At 39.0% G+C, this 19,299-nt stretch overlaps 1 protein-coding gene across 2 annotated transcripts in view; it reads left to right on the top strand.

Annotated features, from left to right (window-relative positions):
• Positions 1-19,299, top strand: part of Pmvk (Phosphomevalonate kinase) — a 105,585-nt gene that overhangs the window by 24,134 nt on the left and 62,152 nt on the right. For both annotated transcript variants that reach the window (XM_090368567.1, XM_090368568.1), the window contains exon 2: positions 17,911-18,030. In XM_090368567.1, coding sequence (XP_090224693.1) covers positions 17,924-18,030 — 107 coding nt within the window. In that variant the 5' untranslated portion in view covers positions 17,911-17,923. The remainder of the gene's footprint in view (positions 1-17,910; positions 18,031-19,299) is intronic.

The following is a 19,299-nucleotide window of genomic DNA, read 5'->3' as shown; positions in this document are numbered from 1 at the left end:
AGCAGGGCAAGGTTTCTCACGCTGGAATGCAATGTGCTATTATCAGAAAACTATGGATAGGATTTTTGGTCAATAGAAGGTCATTAATATACAAGAGGAAAAGAGTGGGAGAAAAAACTGAACCTTGGGGGACATCGGCATTAGTGTAGAAGTTAGAAGACAGAGAGCCATTTACCATCACCCTCAGTGAGCGATCAGAGAGAAAACTGGATAACCAATTACAAAAAACAGTTAGCAAACCATAAGATGGAAGTTTGTTTAGAAGACCTTTATGCCAAATTTGTCCATAAATGGGTAACAAGCCAGAATATCACCAGTGGATCGACACTGATGGAATCCATACTGGCGAATCCATACTAGATAGTTTGAGTTGGCAGTTAATTGATTTCTCCACTACTTTAGAAAGAGTAGAAGTAATAGCAATGGGACAATAATTGGATGGGAGGGATTTGTTACCCTTCTTAGGAACTGGCTGGATATGAGCAAATTTCCAAGCAGAAGGAAAAACACCTTTGGAATAAGAAAGTGAAAAATGGCAATACAGAACAGGAGTAAGTACAGGAACACAGGTTTTGAGAACAAGTGGAGAAATACCATCAGGACCTGGAGCTTTCTTAGCATTAAGATTCATCAAAATCCTTCAGACATCTTTTGACGGAAGACCACAGAAGCTTTTGAATGGGGCGTGCTGGGAAGTGGAAGTGTTTTACCAAGATTATTAATACACAAGTTAGAAGAAAAATGGGATGCTATCAGGTCAGCTTTATCCTTGGCTGATTGGAAAAGAGAACCATCTGGTTTTGACAAAGGTGGGAGCAGAGATGGGTCAAAGTTGTGGCCAATAGCTTTGGCAAGAGACCAGAATTCTTGGATACCGGGAGGGCAAGAAGCAAGTTTTCTACTCTTAGCCTGTTGAAAATCTAGTTTGAACTGATTAATAAGTGCTTTACAATTGTTGCAAGCTTTGGTGCAGGCAGAAAATGAAACTGAAGAATTGGAAACAAGCCAGCTACGATATGCAACACCTCAATCAAATCTTCTCTTGAATAGCGTTGGCCCATTTATTGGAAAACCAAGGTTTAGATAAAGGATAAGATTTTAAAGTGGAGTGTGGAATAAAGGATTCCATTCCAACAAGAATAATTTCACTGAAACGATCTGAGCAAACGTTGACATCAGAATGTTTGAAGATTTGATCAGAAACAGTAATCCAACCAAGGAAAAAAAGAAAAGAAATCTCACAGGTTATCCCATTTTGCATTCTTGTAATGCCAAACAACACGAGGTTGGGAATAGCCATGAGACAAGGCTCCATTGGAGAAGAGACAGTCACCAAGTTGTGATCTGAGGTGCCTAAATTACCACTCACTTTGACTGTGTACTTAGAAGGGTTGTTTGTGAGAAAAAGATGAAGCCTGTTGGCTGTATTGGTATTAGTAATGGCCGCATGGTGCAAGAAAGCCTATGGCTTATGCTGCACCAGTCAAAAAAAAAAAAAAAAAAAAAACAAAACAATGATAGAAAGAAAAAAAAAAAAAAAGCTGATAATTAATAAAATAAAAAGAAATTAAACCTATCATCCTATGTGTTTCCCTCACCCGAAGGTACTATCCAGATGACGTTTGAATTTCCTCAAACTGTCAGCCTCTACTACCCACGTAGGCAATTTATTCCAGTAATTTATAACTCACTGGCTAAAATAAAATTTTCTCCAGTCCAATCTAAACATCTCCCCCGTAACTTGAATTTATGTCCCCTAGTTTTAGCATCATTTATAATCTTTAAAATTTCGTCCTCATTCATTTTACTGATGCCTCTCAGAGCCTTAAACACCTCAATCAAATCTCCTCTAAGGTGTCTAGTTTCCAAACTTTGCAACCCACATATTCAAAGTTTTTCTTCATAAGGACGCCTTTTGCCGATCTCACCAGGCGGGTTACCTGTCTTTGTACCCTTTCCGATCTCACCAGGCGAGTTACCTGTCTTTGCACCCTTTCAAGAAGCCCAATGTCTTTCTTTAGGTGCTGTCTCCATACTTGAACACAGTATTCCAAGTGTGGTCTAACAAAAGCCTTATATAATGGGATTATTACATCCCTATCTTTACTTGCAAAAGTTCGATAGATCATCGATAGGACACCATGGGCCTTCCTTGCAACCTGTTTACAATGCTCAGAGAATTTTATGTCTGACTGTATTGTAACATCCATGTCCCTTTCCTCCAGTACTGGGTTTAGTTGAACTCCACCAATGTGAATAAGTTATTTTGGGAATACTGTTTCCCAGGTATAATACCTTACACTTGGTTGGATTAAAGCATATCTGCCATTTTTCTGACAATTCCTGAAGTCTATCTAGGTCTCTCTGAAGAAGCTCAGCTTGATAGTGATCATTAACTACTCTACCAAGTTTAACATCATCTGCAAATTTAGACATCATGCTCTCTATCCCTTCATCAATGTCGTTTATGAAAATTAAAAACAACAGTGGTCCTAATACTGATCCTTGGGGAACCCCACTTCTTACATCAACCCAATCTGAGGAATAGCCATTTATCACAACCCTCTGCCTCCTGCCCTGAAGCCATCCTTCTATCCATCTAAGGATTTTCCCAGTGATTCCAGCCTGTTCCAGCTTATAAAGCAGCTGCTCATGTGGGAATGAGCCAAAGGTTTTGCTGAAATTTAAACAAATAATGTCAAAATTATTCCCTAAATCCAGCTATTTTGAAAGAGTGACCCTTTCAAAATAGCGAACCAGATTTGTTAAACATGATTTTCCCTTTACAAAACCATGCTGAGTATCCTTGAGAATTTCAATTCAATCCAAATGAACCTGAATTCCACCCTTGATCATTGCCTCCATGATTTTCACTACCACTGAAGTCAGACTGACAGGTCGATAATTTCCCACTTCACTCTTAGAACCACCCTTATGTATGGGAGATATATTGGCACTTTTCCCATCCAACGGAATCTTCCCAGAGTCTAGTGATGCATAATTAGCCTCAATGTACTCACTTTCCGCCTCCCTTAAGATTATAGGGTATATTCCATCAACTCCATGAGCCGTACTGGCCTGTAGGCTCGAAAGTTTTTTCATTAAATAATCTTGTGAAATTTCAATATCATTAATTACATATTTTTCAACTTCGCTCCCACAATTTCCCATTGCCACAAAAAGTTTTTCTTCTGTAAATATCGAAGCAAAACAACTGTTGAGTTCATCTGCAACGGCAGCTGGTGTATTTAATACTATCCCCTTTCCCTTATGGTCCGATCTGGTTTGTCCTACTCTTCTTAGCATTCACTAGGTGGTAGATGACTCTCATCAACCGGTGAAATACCACCACTTTGCTTATTGGAGGCTTGAAGTGGTGGAACCCATGTTTAGTCTCTAGAGCTAAGGTCCGGCCAACCCTTCCCTATCTCTTCCATCATGCAGTATGATTGATGACTTTTGAGGTTATGATGAATGTTGTGGCGAGATCCAATATTCCTTACATTTCAGGGGTACAGCTCTAAAAACGGTGTTCGCAGGCCGGCCGCTAGTTAGTACACCGGACCAACCCTATTGGTAACTCTCTGGGAGGCTTCTGGATCAGCTAGTGTATAATCTTGCTACCTCTACTCTGCCAGATAGTGACTGGAGGGAGTCCGAGTAGTGTGTATGCGGGGAGCATTGTCGAGGCCACGTTATGTCAAGGATCTGGGTATATTCTTACCACATGTACGCCATATCCAAAAATTTCATTACTTCATACAGCATGTCCCACCGACTTTTTCTTACTATTGAATACACCATGAATTGTCAAACTAATAGAGCAAGCTTATCTGTGAAAAGATCTAAACCTCCCAAGGACTTCCTAATTCATTTCACAAATATATGTGGTCTCAATTTTAATCTCAACGATGTCCATTTCCATTTGCAATCTTCCAAACCCCATGTACTTTTTCTGACAGAATCTCATCGGTTGATTCAACTACTGCTCATCTCAGATGTCCAAATTATTCGCTTTATGATTCCTTTCGCCTCAAAGTGGTACTTGTGCATATGTCCGTTCTGATATTCCCTGTCAGAGACTTGGCAATTTGGAATCTCCTCTCTTTGATCTTCTCTGGTTTAAAATCTCTCTACCTCATTGTGTCAAATTCATCTGTTGTCTCTACCGTTCTCCCAACTCCATTAATCACTTGGAGCTCTTTGACTTCCTCTCTTTGCAACTTGACTTTCTCCAGTCCAACTTTCCTAACAGTGAGGTAATTTTCCTTAGTGATTTTAATGTTCACAACTTCAGCTGGCTTCCGTTTTCTAGTCACACCAACCCAGCAGGTCGAGATGCTGAGGCTTTTGCAATTAGTAATGACCTAGCACAGATTGTTCATTTACCTACAAGAATACCGGACAATCCTAATCATACAGCCAATACGCTTGATCTTTTTCTCACAAACAACCCTTCTAAGTACAAGGTCGAAGTGAGAGGTCCTTTAGGCACTTCAGATCACAACTTGGTGATTGTCTCTTCTCCAATGGAACCTTTATCTCATGGCTATTCCCAACCTCGTGTTGTTTGGCATTACAAGAATGCAAAATGGGATGACCTGCGAGACTTCTTTTCTTCTTTTCCTTGGTCGGTTTACTGTTTCAAAACTTCTGATGTCAACGTTTGCTCAGATCGTGTCAGTGAAATTATTCTTGCAGGAATGGAATCCTTTATCCCACACTCCACTTTAAAATCTAATCCTTTATCTAAACCTTGGTTTTCCAATAAATGTTCTAAGGCTGTCCAAGAGAAGAATGTTGCATATCGTAATTGGCTTGTTTCTAATTCTTCAGTTTCATTTTCTGCCTACACCAAAGCTCGCAACAATTGTTAAGCAGTTATTAATCAGTCCAAACTAGAGTTTGAACAGGCTAAGAGTAGAAAACTTGCTTCTTGCCCTAATGGTAGCCGAGCATTCTGGTCTCTTGCCAAAGCTATTGCCCATTGCCGCAACTTTTGCCCATCTCTGCTCCCACCTCTGTCCAAACTTTCTTCCAGCTCATGTATTAATGATCTTGGTAAAACACCTCCCACCATTCCTAACACGCTCCATTCAATGCCTCCTGTGGTCTTCCGTCAAAAGGATATCAGAAGGATTTTGATGAATCTTGATGCCAAGAAAGCTCCAGGTCCTGATAGTATTTCTCAACTTGTTCTCAAAACCTGTGTTCCTGAACTTACTCCTGTTCTGTATTGCCTTTTTTCACTTTCTTATTCCAAAGGTGTTTTTCCTTCTGCTTGGAAATTTGCTCATATCCAGTCAGTTCCTAAGAAGGGTGACAAATCCCTCCCATCCAATTATCGTCCCATTGCAATTACTTCTACTCTTTCTAAAGTAATGGAGAAATCAATTAACCGCCAACTCTTAAACTACCTAGAAACCTACCGTCTGATCAACGATCGCCAGTATGGATTCCGTCAGTGTCGATCCACTGGTGATATTCTGGCTTATGTTACCCATTTATGGACTAATTCAATGGAAAGGTTCGGTGAAACACAAGTAGTTGCTCTTGACATCTCAAAGGCTTTTGATTGTGTTTAGCATAAAGGTCTTCTAAACAAGCTTCCATCTTATGGTTTGCCAACTGGTTTTAGTAATTGGTTATCCAGTTTTCTCTCTGATCGCTCACTGAGGCTGATGGTAGATGGCTCTCTGTCTTCTAACTTCTCCACTAATGCCGGTGTCCCCCAAGGTTAAGTTCTTTGCCCCACTCTTTTCCTCTTGTATATCAATGACCTTCTTCCATTGACTGGAAATCCTATCCATAGTTTTGCCGATGATAGCACATTGCATTCAACTTTCCATTTTGAGAAACCTTGTCCTGTCAATCAGCTTCAACTTCTCGAAAATCTGCTGCCAATTCCTTAAATTCAGATCTTCAGGTAATTCTCCAGTGGGGCAAAGACAACTTAGTTGATTTCAACCCTTCTAAAACTCAGTCTTGTCTTGTATCTCGCAAAAAGGATTCTTCTGCTCCTATGCTTATCTTTAGTGACCCTCCGATTTCTAGGCAAAATGATATATCTCTTTTGGGGATTACCCTGACTTCTAATCTCTCTTGGCACAAGCACATTACAAATATTGCTTCCTCTGCATCTAAAAAACTTGGTTTTCTCTTTTGCTCTCGGCGTTACTTTTCTTCGAAACAGCTGCTCACTCTGTATAAATCGCAAATCCGCCCTGCCATGGAATATTGTTCCCACATCTGGGGTAGTGCTCCCAAAACCTCTCTCAGGCTTCTTGATTCCATTCAGAAGAGGGCAGTTAGGTTAATTAATGATTCATCTCTAACAGAGTCTCTCCACTCGCTTTCTCATAGACGCACTGTTTCTGCTGCATGCCTCTTCTACAGATACTTCCATGGGCACTGTTCTTCTGAATTGGCTTCTATAATTCCCGCTCTCTCTTTCAAAACAGTCCGAACACGTGCCGCCACCAGCCAACATCCATTTACTGACCAACTTCAAACCCACAGAACCAACTTTTCATCTTCCTCATTTATTCATTCAACTGCCGTTTTCTGGAACAACCTCCCTTCATACGTATTTCCTCAAAATTATAATCTACAGAAGTTCAAGTCCAATGTCAACAAATATCTTCTTTCGTCTTCTCAACCTCCAACCTAAGCACGGTACTAAGTACTATAGGTTCTAATACCTCTCGTGTTTGGGGTTCACATAAAAAAAAAAAAAATTATATATGTGAAGAATTCCTTATCCCTCCTCTTTGCTCTGTTTGCTAGCAATTTCTCATAAACTGCCTTTGCCTGTCAAACCTTTTCTGTGGCTCTATTACAGATCATCTTGTAGCTGTTATAGGCTTCAGTACTTTTTATTGCTTTGTAACTTTTTCATGCCACCTTTTTCTGCACAAGTAATGTGGCAACTTCGCTATAATTCCAACTTGGAACCCTCCTCATGGAGTATTTTTCTGCTCAAGTAATGTGGCAACTTCACTATTCATCCAACTTGGAACCCTCCTCTTGGAGTTAGGATTGTACGGTATTCAGGTAGGAAAATGAACCATCTATGTGAGGTCATTATTAATTGCAAAAGCCTCAGCATCTCGGCCAGCTGGGTCTGTGTGACTAGAAAATGGAAGCCAGCTGGAGTTGTGAACACTAAAATCACCAAGGAAAATTACCTCACTGTTAGGAAAGTTGGACAGGAGAGAGTCAAGTTTCAAAGTGAGGAAGTCAAAGAGTTCCAAGTGATTACTGGAGTTGGGAGAATGGTAAAGACAATAGATGAATTTTACAGGATGAGGTAGAGATTTTAAACTAGAGAAGATCGAAAAGAGGAGATTCCAAATTACCAAGTCTCTGACAGGGAATATCGGAACAGACATGCACAAATACCACCTTTGAGGTGAAAGGAATCGTACAGCAAATAATTTGGGAAACTGAGATGGGCAGTGGTTGAATCAACTGATAACTGAGATTCTTTCAGAAAAAGTACATGGGGTTTGGCAGACTATAAGTGGAAATGGACATTATTGAGATTAGAACTGAGGCCATGTATATTTATGAAATGAACTAGGAAGTGTTTGGGAGGTTTTGATATTTCCGCAGATAAGCTTGCTCTATTAGTTTGACGTTTCATGGTGTATTCAATAGTAAGAAAATGGGGGGGGACATGCTTGTTATTGTTTGTTATTTGGTTTTTTTTAGGAGCATTGGCAACTAAGGCCATATTGCTCCGGGATATGCAGTGGTCATTCCCTGGCCTTTCCGCATCCTCCGTATTTGGTGGTGACGGGCTGGAACGCCGGTCTAATGAAGAAGCGTGTGCTACACACTGCTGCTCTTTCCCACCTGGCTACGGAGGCGCCTGGGGGACATGCTGTATGAAGAAATGAAATTTTTGGATATGGCATAAAAACATGGTAAGAATATACTTAGATCCTTGACATTACATGGCCTCGACAATGCTCCCGCATACACACTACTCGGACTCCCTCCAGTCACTATCTGGCAGAGTAGAGTAGAGGTGGCAAGATTATACACTAGCTGATTCGGAAGTCTCCTAGAAAGTTACCAATAGGTTGAGTCCGGTGTACTAACCAGCGGACTGCCTGTGAAACACCGTTTTAGAGCTGTACCCTTGAAATGTAAGAAAGTTTGGATCTCACCATGGTGTTCATCATAACCTCAAAAGACATCAGTCATATTGCATGATGGAAGAGATAGGGGAAGGGTTGACGCCAGATGCGAAGAATTCCTTATCCTCACTCTTTGGTCTCTTTGCCAGCGATTTCTCCTCTGTCTTTATTATTAGCCGAACCTTTTCTGTGGCACTGTTACAGAGCAGTTTGTAGCTGTTATAGGCTTCCATACTTTTTATTGCTCTGTAACTTTTCCATGCTGTCTTCTTCTACTCGTGTATTTGGCAACTTCATTATTCGTCTAGCTTGGAATCCTCTTCATGGAGTATATTTTAATGGTATATATGCATTTAAGGTTTCTGTGATTAATGTTTTAAAGGTATACCATAATTCAATTGCATTTGCTCTCTATGAGATATCTATCCAGTTAATAGAGGCCATGTAGTACCTTAAGCCACCCTAATTTCCTTTCCTCAAATTATAACCCATTCCTATGCCTTTAATTACTGCTACCTCTCTCTTCATAATCCACCATAGAACTCTGTGATTACTTCCTTCTACTGGTATCTGTTCTGTCAGCCCTATTATGTCATCTGGTTCATTGGTGATGATGATCAGGCCTAGAATAGTCTTTTCCTTAGTAGTTTCCCTGACACGTTGATACAAATAACAATCATCTAGTATATTTAAAATTTGTCCCCCGTGTTGAGTTTTCTTCCCATTTGCTCCAATCAATCAGAGGCAAATTAAAATCACCCATAACAAGACATTTACATTTACTTTCTCATTCCATTTGCATGTAGAGGCTCTCATCATAATCTTTGCAATCACGTGGCCTGTAAATTACTTCCACTCTCATTATACCTTTGCTTTCAAATATCTCACACCACACAGATTCTATACCACCTATGTGAAATGTCTGAATCTGGGAAAGCTATTGTCGTGCTCAGGCACTTTTGATAAGAAGCATGACCCCCATCACTCCTTCTATCTGCTCTTCTATCTTCCTAAATACATTGTACATATCATACTGAAACTCATCATCATCCCCTATCTCTGGGTGGCACCACGTTTCTGTAAACCCTATTATGTTAGCATTATTTTCCCAAAAAACCAGCAGTTTGAATTCACTCATTTTATTGACGACACTTCTGACATTACTGTATAAACAGTTAAGACTTAGTGTTCTTTTATAGTTAACTAAATTTCACCTGAAACGCTCCTTGAAGTTATTTAAGCTTGCTTCCTTGGCATTAGCTACCTGCTCATTAGAAATATTTCTGTCCTCAGAACATCTTGCTAATATGATCTGTTGCGGCAACAAACAAGAACTCTTAAAGTATGTGCAAGTGTTACTTTGAACAATATTATCAGATAAATGTGTATCTAGTTGATGGGATCTATCCAGTTATATTTAAGGAGGTAGCAAAAGAAGTAAGCAAATCCCTAGCCATAATTATGAGAGCATCCTTGGATTCACGGTAGGTTCCCCACAGATTGGAGATGTGCAAGTGTAACCCTAATTCACAAAGGGGGAATCAAAGGGTTACACAAGTAATTACAGACCTGTTAGTTTGACTTCTGTTCCGGGGAAAGTAATGGAGTCACTCATTAAAGAAGCATTGCAGGATCATCTAGACTAAAAAGGGTGACAAATCCCTCCCATCCAATTATCGTCCCATTGCAATTACTTCTACTCTTTCTAAAGTAATGGAGAAATCAATTAACCGCCAACTCTTAAACTACCTAGAAACCTTCCGTCTGATCAACGATCGCCAGTATGGATTCCGTCAGTGTCGATCCACTGGTGATATTCTGGCTTATGTTACCCATTTATGGACTAATTCAATGGAAAGGTTCGGTGAAACACAAGTAGTTGTTCTTGACATCTCAAAGGCTTTTGATTGTGTTTGGCATAAAGGTCTTCTAAACAAGCTTCCATCTTATGGTTTGCCAACTGTTTTTAGTAATTGGTTATCCAGTTTTCTCTCTGATCGCTCACTGAGGGTGATGATAGATGGCTCTCTGTCTTCTAACTGCTCCACTAATGCCGGTGTCCCCCAAGGTTCAGTTCTTTGCCCCACTCTTTTCCTCTTGTATATCAATGACCTTCTTCCATTGACTGGAAATCCTATCCATAGTTTTGCCGATGATAGCACATTGCATTCAACTTTCCATTTTGAGAAACCTTGTCCAGTTCAATCAGCTTCAAGTTCTCGAAAATCTGCTGCCAATTCCTTAAATGCCGATCTTCAGGTAATTCTCCAGTGGGGCAAAGACAATTTAGTTGATTTCAACCCTTCTAAAACTCAATCTTGTCTTATATCTCGCAAAAAGGATTCTTCTGCTCCTATGCTTATCTTTAGTGACACTCCGATTTCTAGGCAAAATGATATATCTCTTTTGGGGATTACCCTGACTTCTAATCTCTCTTGGCACAAGCACATTACAAATATTGCTTCCTCTGCATCTAAAAAACTTGGTTTTCTCTTTCGCTCTCGGCGTTACTTTTCTCCCAAACAGCTGCTCACTCTGTATAAATCGCAAATCCGCCCTGCCATGGAATATTGTTCCCAAATCTGGGGTGGTGCCCCCAAAACCTCTCTCAGGCTTCTTGATTCCATTCAGAAGAGGGCAGTTAGGTTAATTAATGATTCATCTCTAACAGAGTCTCTTCACTCGCTTTCTCATAGACGCACTGTTTCTGCTGCATGCCTCTTCTACAGATACTTCCATGGGCACTGTTCTTCTGAATTGGCTTCTATAATTCCCGCTCTCTCTTTCAAAACAGTCCGAACACCACCATCCAACATCCATTTACTGTCCAACTTCAAACTCACAGAACCAACTTTTCATCTTCCTCGTTTATTCATTCAACTGCCGTTTTCTGGAACAACCTTCCTTCATACTTATTTCCTGAAAATTACAATCTACAGAAGTTCAAGTCCAATATCAACAAATATCTTCTTTCGTCTTCTCAACCTCCAACCCAAGCACGGTACTAAGTACTATAGGTTATAATACCTCTCGTGTTTGGGGTTCTCATAAAAAAAAAAAAAAAAAAAAAAAAAGACTAGACTGCAGAACACAACATGGGTTTGTCAAGGAGAAATCTTGTCTGACCAATTTGATTGGATACTATGATGTGGTTACAAAGGAACTGGATGCAAAAAATAATTTTGATATCATATACTTGGATTTCAGGAAACGTTTGATACTGTTACACATGGAAGATTGTTGTACAAATTGGCACAGTTTGGCATTAAGGGGAAGTTGCTGCTATGGATAAAGGGATGGTTGAGTGGAAGACAGTGGGTGGTAATCAATGGACACTGCTCTTCATGGACTAATGTTAATAGTGGAGTCCCCCGGGGTTTGGTGTTAGGCCCATTGTTGTTTTCTATATTTTTCAGTGATAGTGATGAGGGTATATCAGTTTTAATGTCCAAGTTTGCAGACAATATGAAGGTTGCCAGGGTTTGTTAATGATAGTAATAACAGTATGCTACTGCAATAGAATCTAGAAAAGTTCGGGAGATGGTAACAGAAGTTTAATATCTGGGGTTGCAGTAACCCCAGAGTAACGTACCAACTGTGTGGTACTATACTCATGGTAGTGGAGAATGAAAAAGATCTGGGGGTAATTGTGCAGTCAGATATGAAGGTTTCAGTGCCGGGCAGACAGGCTTCCATTTCATTCGTGGGGTCTTGTCAATGATATACAGGAATTTTGCTGATAAGGAGGTGATTATCCCTTTGTATATAGGCAATGGGTCAGGCCATACCTTGAGTACTGCAACTAAGTGGTCTCATTTTAGGAAGGATGTAGAGCTACTTGAATGGGTGTAGAAGAGATAAAATTAGTGAAGGGAACAAAAGGATGATCTTACCAAGAAAGACTTCAGTTTTGCAAATTGCAGCATCTGGAGACTTAGACACCTGCAAGATGATCTGAAATAGTTGTTTAAGGATTTGGGTGGATTGAGCAAGCCCAGTGCTGATGATGTTCTTTTTCTTGCTCAGGCTACTCATGTGAGTGGACATAAATTCGAAATGGGGATTAGAGACCTACAGTAATAGTAGGTCTTGGATGATATGATGATGTATCGATCTATAGTGTAGGGGTGCAGGTGCATCAGGACACTGAACTTGTGGGGGTTGTAAAAGGAAAAGATATGACTTTGTGTGCCAATAAAGAAACATTACACTATGACCCAAGTGCTGATGATATGCCACTGGATAAAATTTGTGATAACCCTCTTGGAAAAATTGAAAACGCTATTTACATTAAACACACACACACACACACACACACACACACACACACACACACACACACACACACACACACACACACACACACACACACACACACACAATATATGATTGAAATCATGAAAGCACAGTATATGGACATTAATATCATAAAAACATTGTACACGAAGCTTTCAATGGCTGCAGTTTGTTTTTATGAACAATTTTTTTTTTTTAATAGAAACCCCAAACATGACAGGTATTAGAACCTGTAGTACTTAGTACCGTGCATGGGTTGAGAAGATGAAAGAAGATATTTGTTGATTATAATTGCTGTAGATTATAATTTTCAGGAAACATGTATGAAGGAACATTGTTCCAGAAAACAAATTGAATGAATAAATGAGGAAGAAAAAAAGTTGGATCTACGAGTTTAAAGTTGGATAATAAAAGGATGCTGACTGGTTTTGGCAAGTGTTCAGACTGGTTTGGAAGAGAGAGATCGGGAATTATAGAAGCCAATTCAGAACAGTACCCATGGGCATATGTATAAAAGAGGCATAAAACAGAACATCTATGATATAGAGAGTAGGGAGATTTTGTTAGAGATAGGTCATTAATTAACCTAACTGCCCTCTTTTGAACGGAATCTAGAAGCATGAGAGAGATTTTGGGTACACTGCCCCAAACGTGAGAACAATATTCCATGGTAGGACAGATTTGTGATTTGTACAGAGTGAACAGCTGTTTGGAAGAAAAGAAATGCAGAGTGTGAAAGAGAAAATTCAATTTTTTAGATGCAGAGGAAGCAATATTCATGATGTGCTTATGCCAAGAGAGATTTTGCCAGTATGATCTTGCTTAGAAATCAGAGTGCCATTGAAGATAAGCATAGCAGCAGAAGAATCGTTTTGTGAGATATAAGACAGGACTGAGTTTTAGAAGGAATGAAATCAACTAAGTTATATTTGCTCCACTGGAGAATTACCTGGGGATCCACATTTAAGGAATTGGTAGTGGATATTTGAGAAGTTGAAGCTGTTTGTTCAGGGAAAGGCTTCTCAAACTGAAAGGTGGAATGCAGTCTGCGGAAAAGAGTGGAAGAAAGAACTGAATCTCGAGGAACACCAATATTAGTGGAGAAGTTTGAAGGTGGAGAGCCATCTACCATCAGCTATAGTGAGCAGTCAAAAAGAAAACTGGATAGCAAATTACAAAAAACAGTTGGAAAACCATAAGATGGAAGCCTGTTTAGCAGACCTTTATGTCTAACACAATTAAAAGCCTTTGTCATGTTAAGAGGAACTATAAGCATTGTGGATTAACTCAGGAACTGAAGGACTCTGCAAGGCTTTTGGGGGGAAATTTTTATTAGCATGGTCTGTGCTTGTAGGTAAAAGGAATTAAATCTGTTTTGTAGAGATGGAATACCTCTAAACAAAGGTGGTGCAAGGGTTTTTTGCTAGTAATGTTGAGGTTACCTTAAGGATTCAGGGAAACTGCTAGTTAGAAGGGACAGGGGCAATATTGATATGCATTTATCTGATGATATGGATCAAAGTAATGCTTGCACGTATCTCAAGAATCCTTGTTTGTTGTTACAACAGATGATATTGGCAAGGTATTTGGAGGATAATATTTGAAATAAGAGGGAAGCATGCATTAGCATTAGTAGAGGCATATGATGCAAGAAAATAAGCTTATACAGCATCAGCCAAAAAAGCTCATCCATTCGCTCCAAATGTTTATCTAGTTCTGCCTTGAATTTATTTAAGCTGTCAAATTCTACAGTGACAGATGGAAGTTTGTTCCAGCAATCAACCACTTGTTGGCTAAAGGCATATTTCCACGCATCTATTCTACAACTGTCTTTCCTCAATTGAAATTCAATAGTACAGGTATTAGAATCTATAGTACTTAGTACTGTGCATGGGTTAAGAAGATGAAAGAAGATACTTTCATCTTCTTAACCCATGTAATAGCTTCAAAGGGAGCATGTCAGGGTAGTAAAGTATACAAGAACACCTAGTCATAACTATGTATACAGTAACAATGGGAATGTCAACAAAATGAGTGAATTCAAACTCCTTATTAGGCCATCTAATGCTGCATAAATTGGAGAAATAGGAGATGAGTTTCATTATAGTATTTAGGAAGGACTAAGTAGTCAATGCAAGGGTATAAAAGTGTATGCACTTTGGGTGACCATGGTTCAAGTCATATGATTACTAAATACAGTAAAATGTCCTTGTATTCTTGCTTTTTTGTGAATCCCTCTGACCTTACATGGTCATCCTGGAATATAAACAGAAAAGAAAGAAAGGAGTGTTGGGATCATGCTTCTTATCAAAAGCAGCCTGAGCATGACAAAAGCTGTCTCAGATTCAGAAGCCATGCATACTAATACAGAATCTGTGTAGTGTGAATTAGCTGGAAGAAAAGGTATAACAAGATTAGAAGTAATCTACGATCAGAAGATTGTGAAGATTATGATGAGAGCTAGCCTTCATTGTGCAAGTGAAATGGGCAAGCAAGTGTGAATGTCTTATTATGAGTGATTTCAGTTGGCCCTAATTGATTTGAGCAAATGGAGAGAAACTCGCTGTAGGGTACAAAATTTTAAAATCAACTAGATGATTGTTATTTGTACAGCATGTAAGGGAAAGTGCTAGGGGGAAAAATATTCTGGATGATCATCTTCCAGAAACTAAATGTCATTATATAGCTGAGAGTTCAGGACCCATTAAATGTGAGCGATGATAGAGTTCTAAGCAGTTGTTAAAGGCAAATGGGTTTCAATTTCAGGAAAGGAGGTTATGACAACTTAAGGTTGCTATACAGCCTCAACCAGGGAGGTAGCTCACGCAACAGTTGAACACATTAGAATTATGGTTTAACTTCAAAGCCATAGTTACAGAAGCCTTGAAAGCATATATACCATTAAGAAAACATAATACAAGGAAGATTCCAGGATGGGTGAATAATGAACCAGCCAGTTGAAAAGATGGCATGGAAAAGTTACAGAGCTATAAAATGAATTGAGGCCTACAACAGCTATAAATTGATTTATAACACTACTACAGAAAAGTTAGGCTGGAAAAGGCAGCTTATGAGAAATCTTTGGCGTAGAGAGTAAAGAACAGGGACAAGGCATTTTTCCTTGAACGTCAGTATCAAAAAAGCAAAGCAAATCAGATTGGACCCTTGCATAATGTATGTGGTAAAGTTATAGATAACCTGTTGCATATGATTTGACCAGGTATGTTGCATTGGTATTTACAAAAGAAAATCCCTTCATGGTGAGGAGAATCTGTGCAAGTGAATTCAAAAAGCATGAAATTAGCAATATTGAAATTTCAAATTTACTAGAAAAACTTTTGAGTCTAAAAATTAGTAAGGCTCGGGAGTTGACGGCATATATCCAGTAATCTTGGGGAAAGTGGCCAGAGAGTGCATTGAAGTGCATTGAACTCCATTGAGGTTAATTTTGAGGACATCATTGGACTTGGGAGAGATTCCTTTGGATTGGAGGATTGCTGACATATTGACAATACATAAAATCAGTAGTTTGACTTCGGTGGAACAGAAAATATTGGAGGCAATGATTAAGAGTGCAATCTAGAGACATTTAGATAGAAATGGCATTATGAAGAACACACACACAATGTGGTCTTGTTAAAGGAAAATAATGATTAACTAAACCTGGTTAGCTATTTTGGCACAATTGCCCATGAGCTGAATGCAGGGAACAATCTCAACATGTTTATTTAGATTTTAGCAAGGCATTTGACTCAGTACCTCATGAGAGGTTACTGTATAAGCTGGAACTTGTTGGGATTATTAGCAAGCTTCTAAGATGGATTGCAGAGTGGTTGTAGGGCTGAGGATTGTGATTAACGGTTATCCTTCAGATTGAGCTAAAGTAAGAGGTAGGGTTCCACAAAGATTGGTACTGGGACCACTCCTGTTTTTGATTTTCTTAAATGACATCAACAAGGAGACAGAGTGTGATATCTAAATTTGCAGATGTTAGGATCGGTAGAATAGTTAATGATCAATGCCAGGGATAGTTTCTTCAGGAGATGACTTGGATAGACTTCAGAGATGGTCAGAAAAGTGGCAGTATCATTTAATGTGAAAAAATGCAATGTAGAATTGGGGAATAGCAACCCAAAAATAACTTAAACACTTATGAACAGTGTTTCTTTTAAGGTGCAAGGAGGGTGCACGGTGTCCTATTAATGATTTATCAAACATTTGCTTGTAGAAATAGGGAGGACCTAAAACCACTGTAACATAGTCATTGTGAGATCACACTTGGGCTACAGATAAAGTCTCTAAGTATGGAGACTTCATTCCAAAACAAAACCAAAAAGACTTCTTGGAAGGATCCGAAGGCGGGCAATGTGCTTGGTAAGATTGGTGTCCATATGAGGAAAGACTTCAAATATGCAGGTTGCAGAGGTTGGAAACTAGATATTTTAGAGGAGATTCGATTGAGGTGTATAAGTCGTAAAAAAATAAATGGGGATGAAATTTTTGCTGTTATTAATGCTTCCAGAATTAGGTGCCATAAATTCGAATTATGGGAGGGGTGGGAGATTTAAACTGGATTGTAGGAAGATTTCTTTTAGCCAGAGAATAGGTTTTTTTTTTGTTCTTTTTCTAGTGCAACAAAGGTCCAGTGTTTCCTTGCATCATACAGTTAATACTAAATACCCCACAATTACAGGTGTATGATGCGATGTAGCATACCTATTTGTGTCTTTTTACTTCTCCAAATTTGCTGCAACAGCCCATCTTCCCTCAATATTGGTGTCTCTGAGTATCTTGCAAGGGTGCTGCATAACTGTTGCATTTGTTGCAATAGTTATGCAGCTTCTTGGCAGGAGGCTTCAGTCCATCAGCACACTGATCTTCCTATCCTGCACTTTATGCAGAGTGGAGTTGTCTACTATGTGCATTTCCCTGATTGTAAAGTTTATTATATTGGAGCATCCTCTATGATGCCTGAAGACCAGATATCTGAGCACAAGAGTTACTGGTGTGAGCAGCATTTTATTTTTATAGCAGATTACAATGTAAATTGTTACAGAAGGACCTGTGTGTATCCCATTATGGATCCATTATCTCTTATGCAATGATCACCTCTGGTGCAGAAACTGTGAGGCATTAATTACTTGTTCATCCTCAAAGCACAATGGATTTCACTTTTTTTTTTTTTTTTTTTGTTTATTTCCCCTCCTTTTCTAATGTTGAGTGATATATGCTACTCTAATGTGTTGCTGTCATGTGTTATGAATTTCTGCCTTTTAAATAAATTATGGATGGGTGAAATGAGAAGTTTTTTTTTTTTTTTTTTTTGTTGATGCTGTATAAGCTTGCTTTCCTGCATCACATGCCTCTGCTAATGTTCATGCAGTGTGACAAGAATTTTTTATATACTGTAATTCCTTGAAACTTGAGACCTTTCTTGCTAATAGAATTATTATTATTATTCTTTTTTAAGCTGAATTGTAATCATGACACCTAGTGGAGAACAAATACTTGGGAATCCTAAAGTAGTAATTGTGTTGAGTGGAAAGAGAAAGAGTGGAAAGGATTACATAACCGACATCTTACTTAAAAGGCAAGTTTTATTTATATGTATTTTTCATTTTTAATAAAATTATTACTGGCCTATTTTAATTTAGGACATTGTTGTGCAATTTTATTTAAAATGAAAAGTTAAAATTATCTTGCATAGGCAGCAATACATTTCATTCTTATTTTTCTATTGCTATTTATAGAAATATTATCAGTATCACAATTTAGCCAGCTGATTAACCAGCCATCTTGTCTTCATTTTAAAAGCAGATGCTGGTGTTAATCACTTATAATATAGGCAATGTATTTCTTCAAGAGTTCTGATATACAATATTATTGCTCCTTGATGAATTTGAGGTATTGCTCAAAACATCAAAGGCAGATATTGTTGGGATATCAGAGACGTGGTGTCACACAGATATAAGGGATGCAGAACTGCAATTTGGGGAGTACAACGTCTACAGAAAGGATAGACAGGATAGGAAGGGGGGAGGGGTTATGCTATTAGTTAAGAAACACATAAAAACCAAGGAAGTGAAGCCAGTCGACATCGCTGGACAGTGCAGTGTTGAGTCAGTTTGGTGTGACATAAGCATTGGGAGATCAAAATTGAGAGTAGGAGTGTGCTATAGGCCTAATGACTCTGATGAGTATAATAAGGAACTGTACAGGGAAATAGAGTGGGCCAGTAAATCAGAGAGTCTTATAATGGGAGATTTTAATTTCCCAGATATTGACTGGAATTTGGGGGCTGGTTACTCACACACTAGCAGGGCTTTTGTGGATTTATTGGATGATTGTTTTCTACATCAGCATGTTCGGGAGGCAACTAGAGGGAGTAATACTCTTGATTTGATTATCAGCAGTGATTCTTCATGCATTAAGAATCTGCAGATAAATGAACCACTAGGTGGCAGTGATCACAGTGTGCTGAAGTGGGATTTACTCAAAGAGGTAACTACCATTAGGGGTAAAGGGAAGGGTTATTGCTTCCGTAAAGGCGACTACGATGGACTGAGACAGTATTTAAATTCTATACAGTGGGACCAACTGATGATGTTACCAACAGCAAATTCAAAATGGGAAGCTACTAGGCTTTACATACCAACTAAGAAATATTGTTCAAGGTTTAGGCCAAAATGATTGTCAGATGAACTAATGAGGCATATGGCAGAGAAGAAAAATGCATGGGATACTTACAAATTAACACATGACACAGAAGCCTATGATAGATACAAGTTGATATGCAACCAAGTTACAAAGGAGGTTAGGCAGGCGAAGGCAGATTACGAGAAATCCTTGGCAAGGGATG

The sequence above is a fragment of the Mastigoproctus giganteus genome, chromosome 2, assembly GCF_048544385.1.
Source record: "Mastigoproctus giganteus isolate SK-2022 chromosome 2, ASM4854438v1, whole genome shotgun sequence".
Taxonomy (NCBI): Eukaryota; Metazoa; Arthropoda; class Arachnida; order Uropygi; family Thelyphonidae; genus Mastigoproctus; species Mastigoproctus giganteus.
Note: the sequence above shows the minus strand (reverse complement) of the source record. Positions and strands in the feature narration are given on the sequence as shown.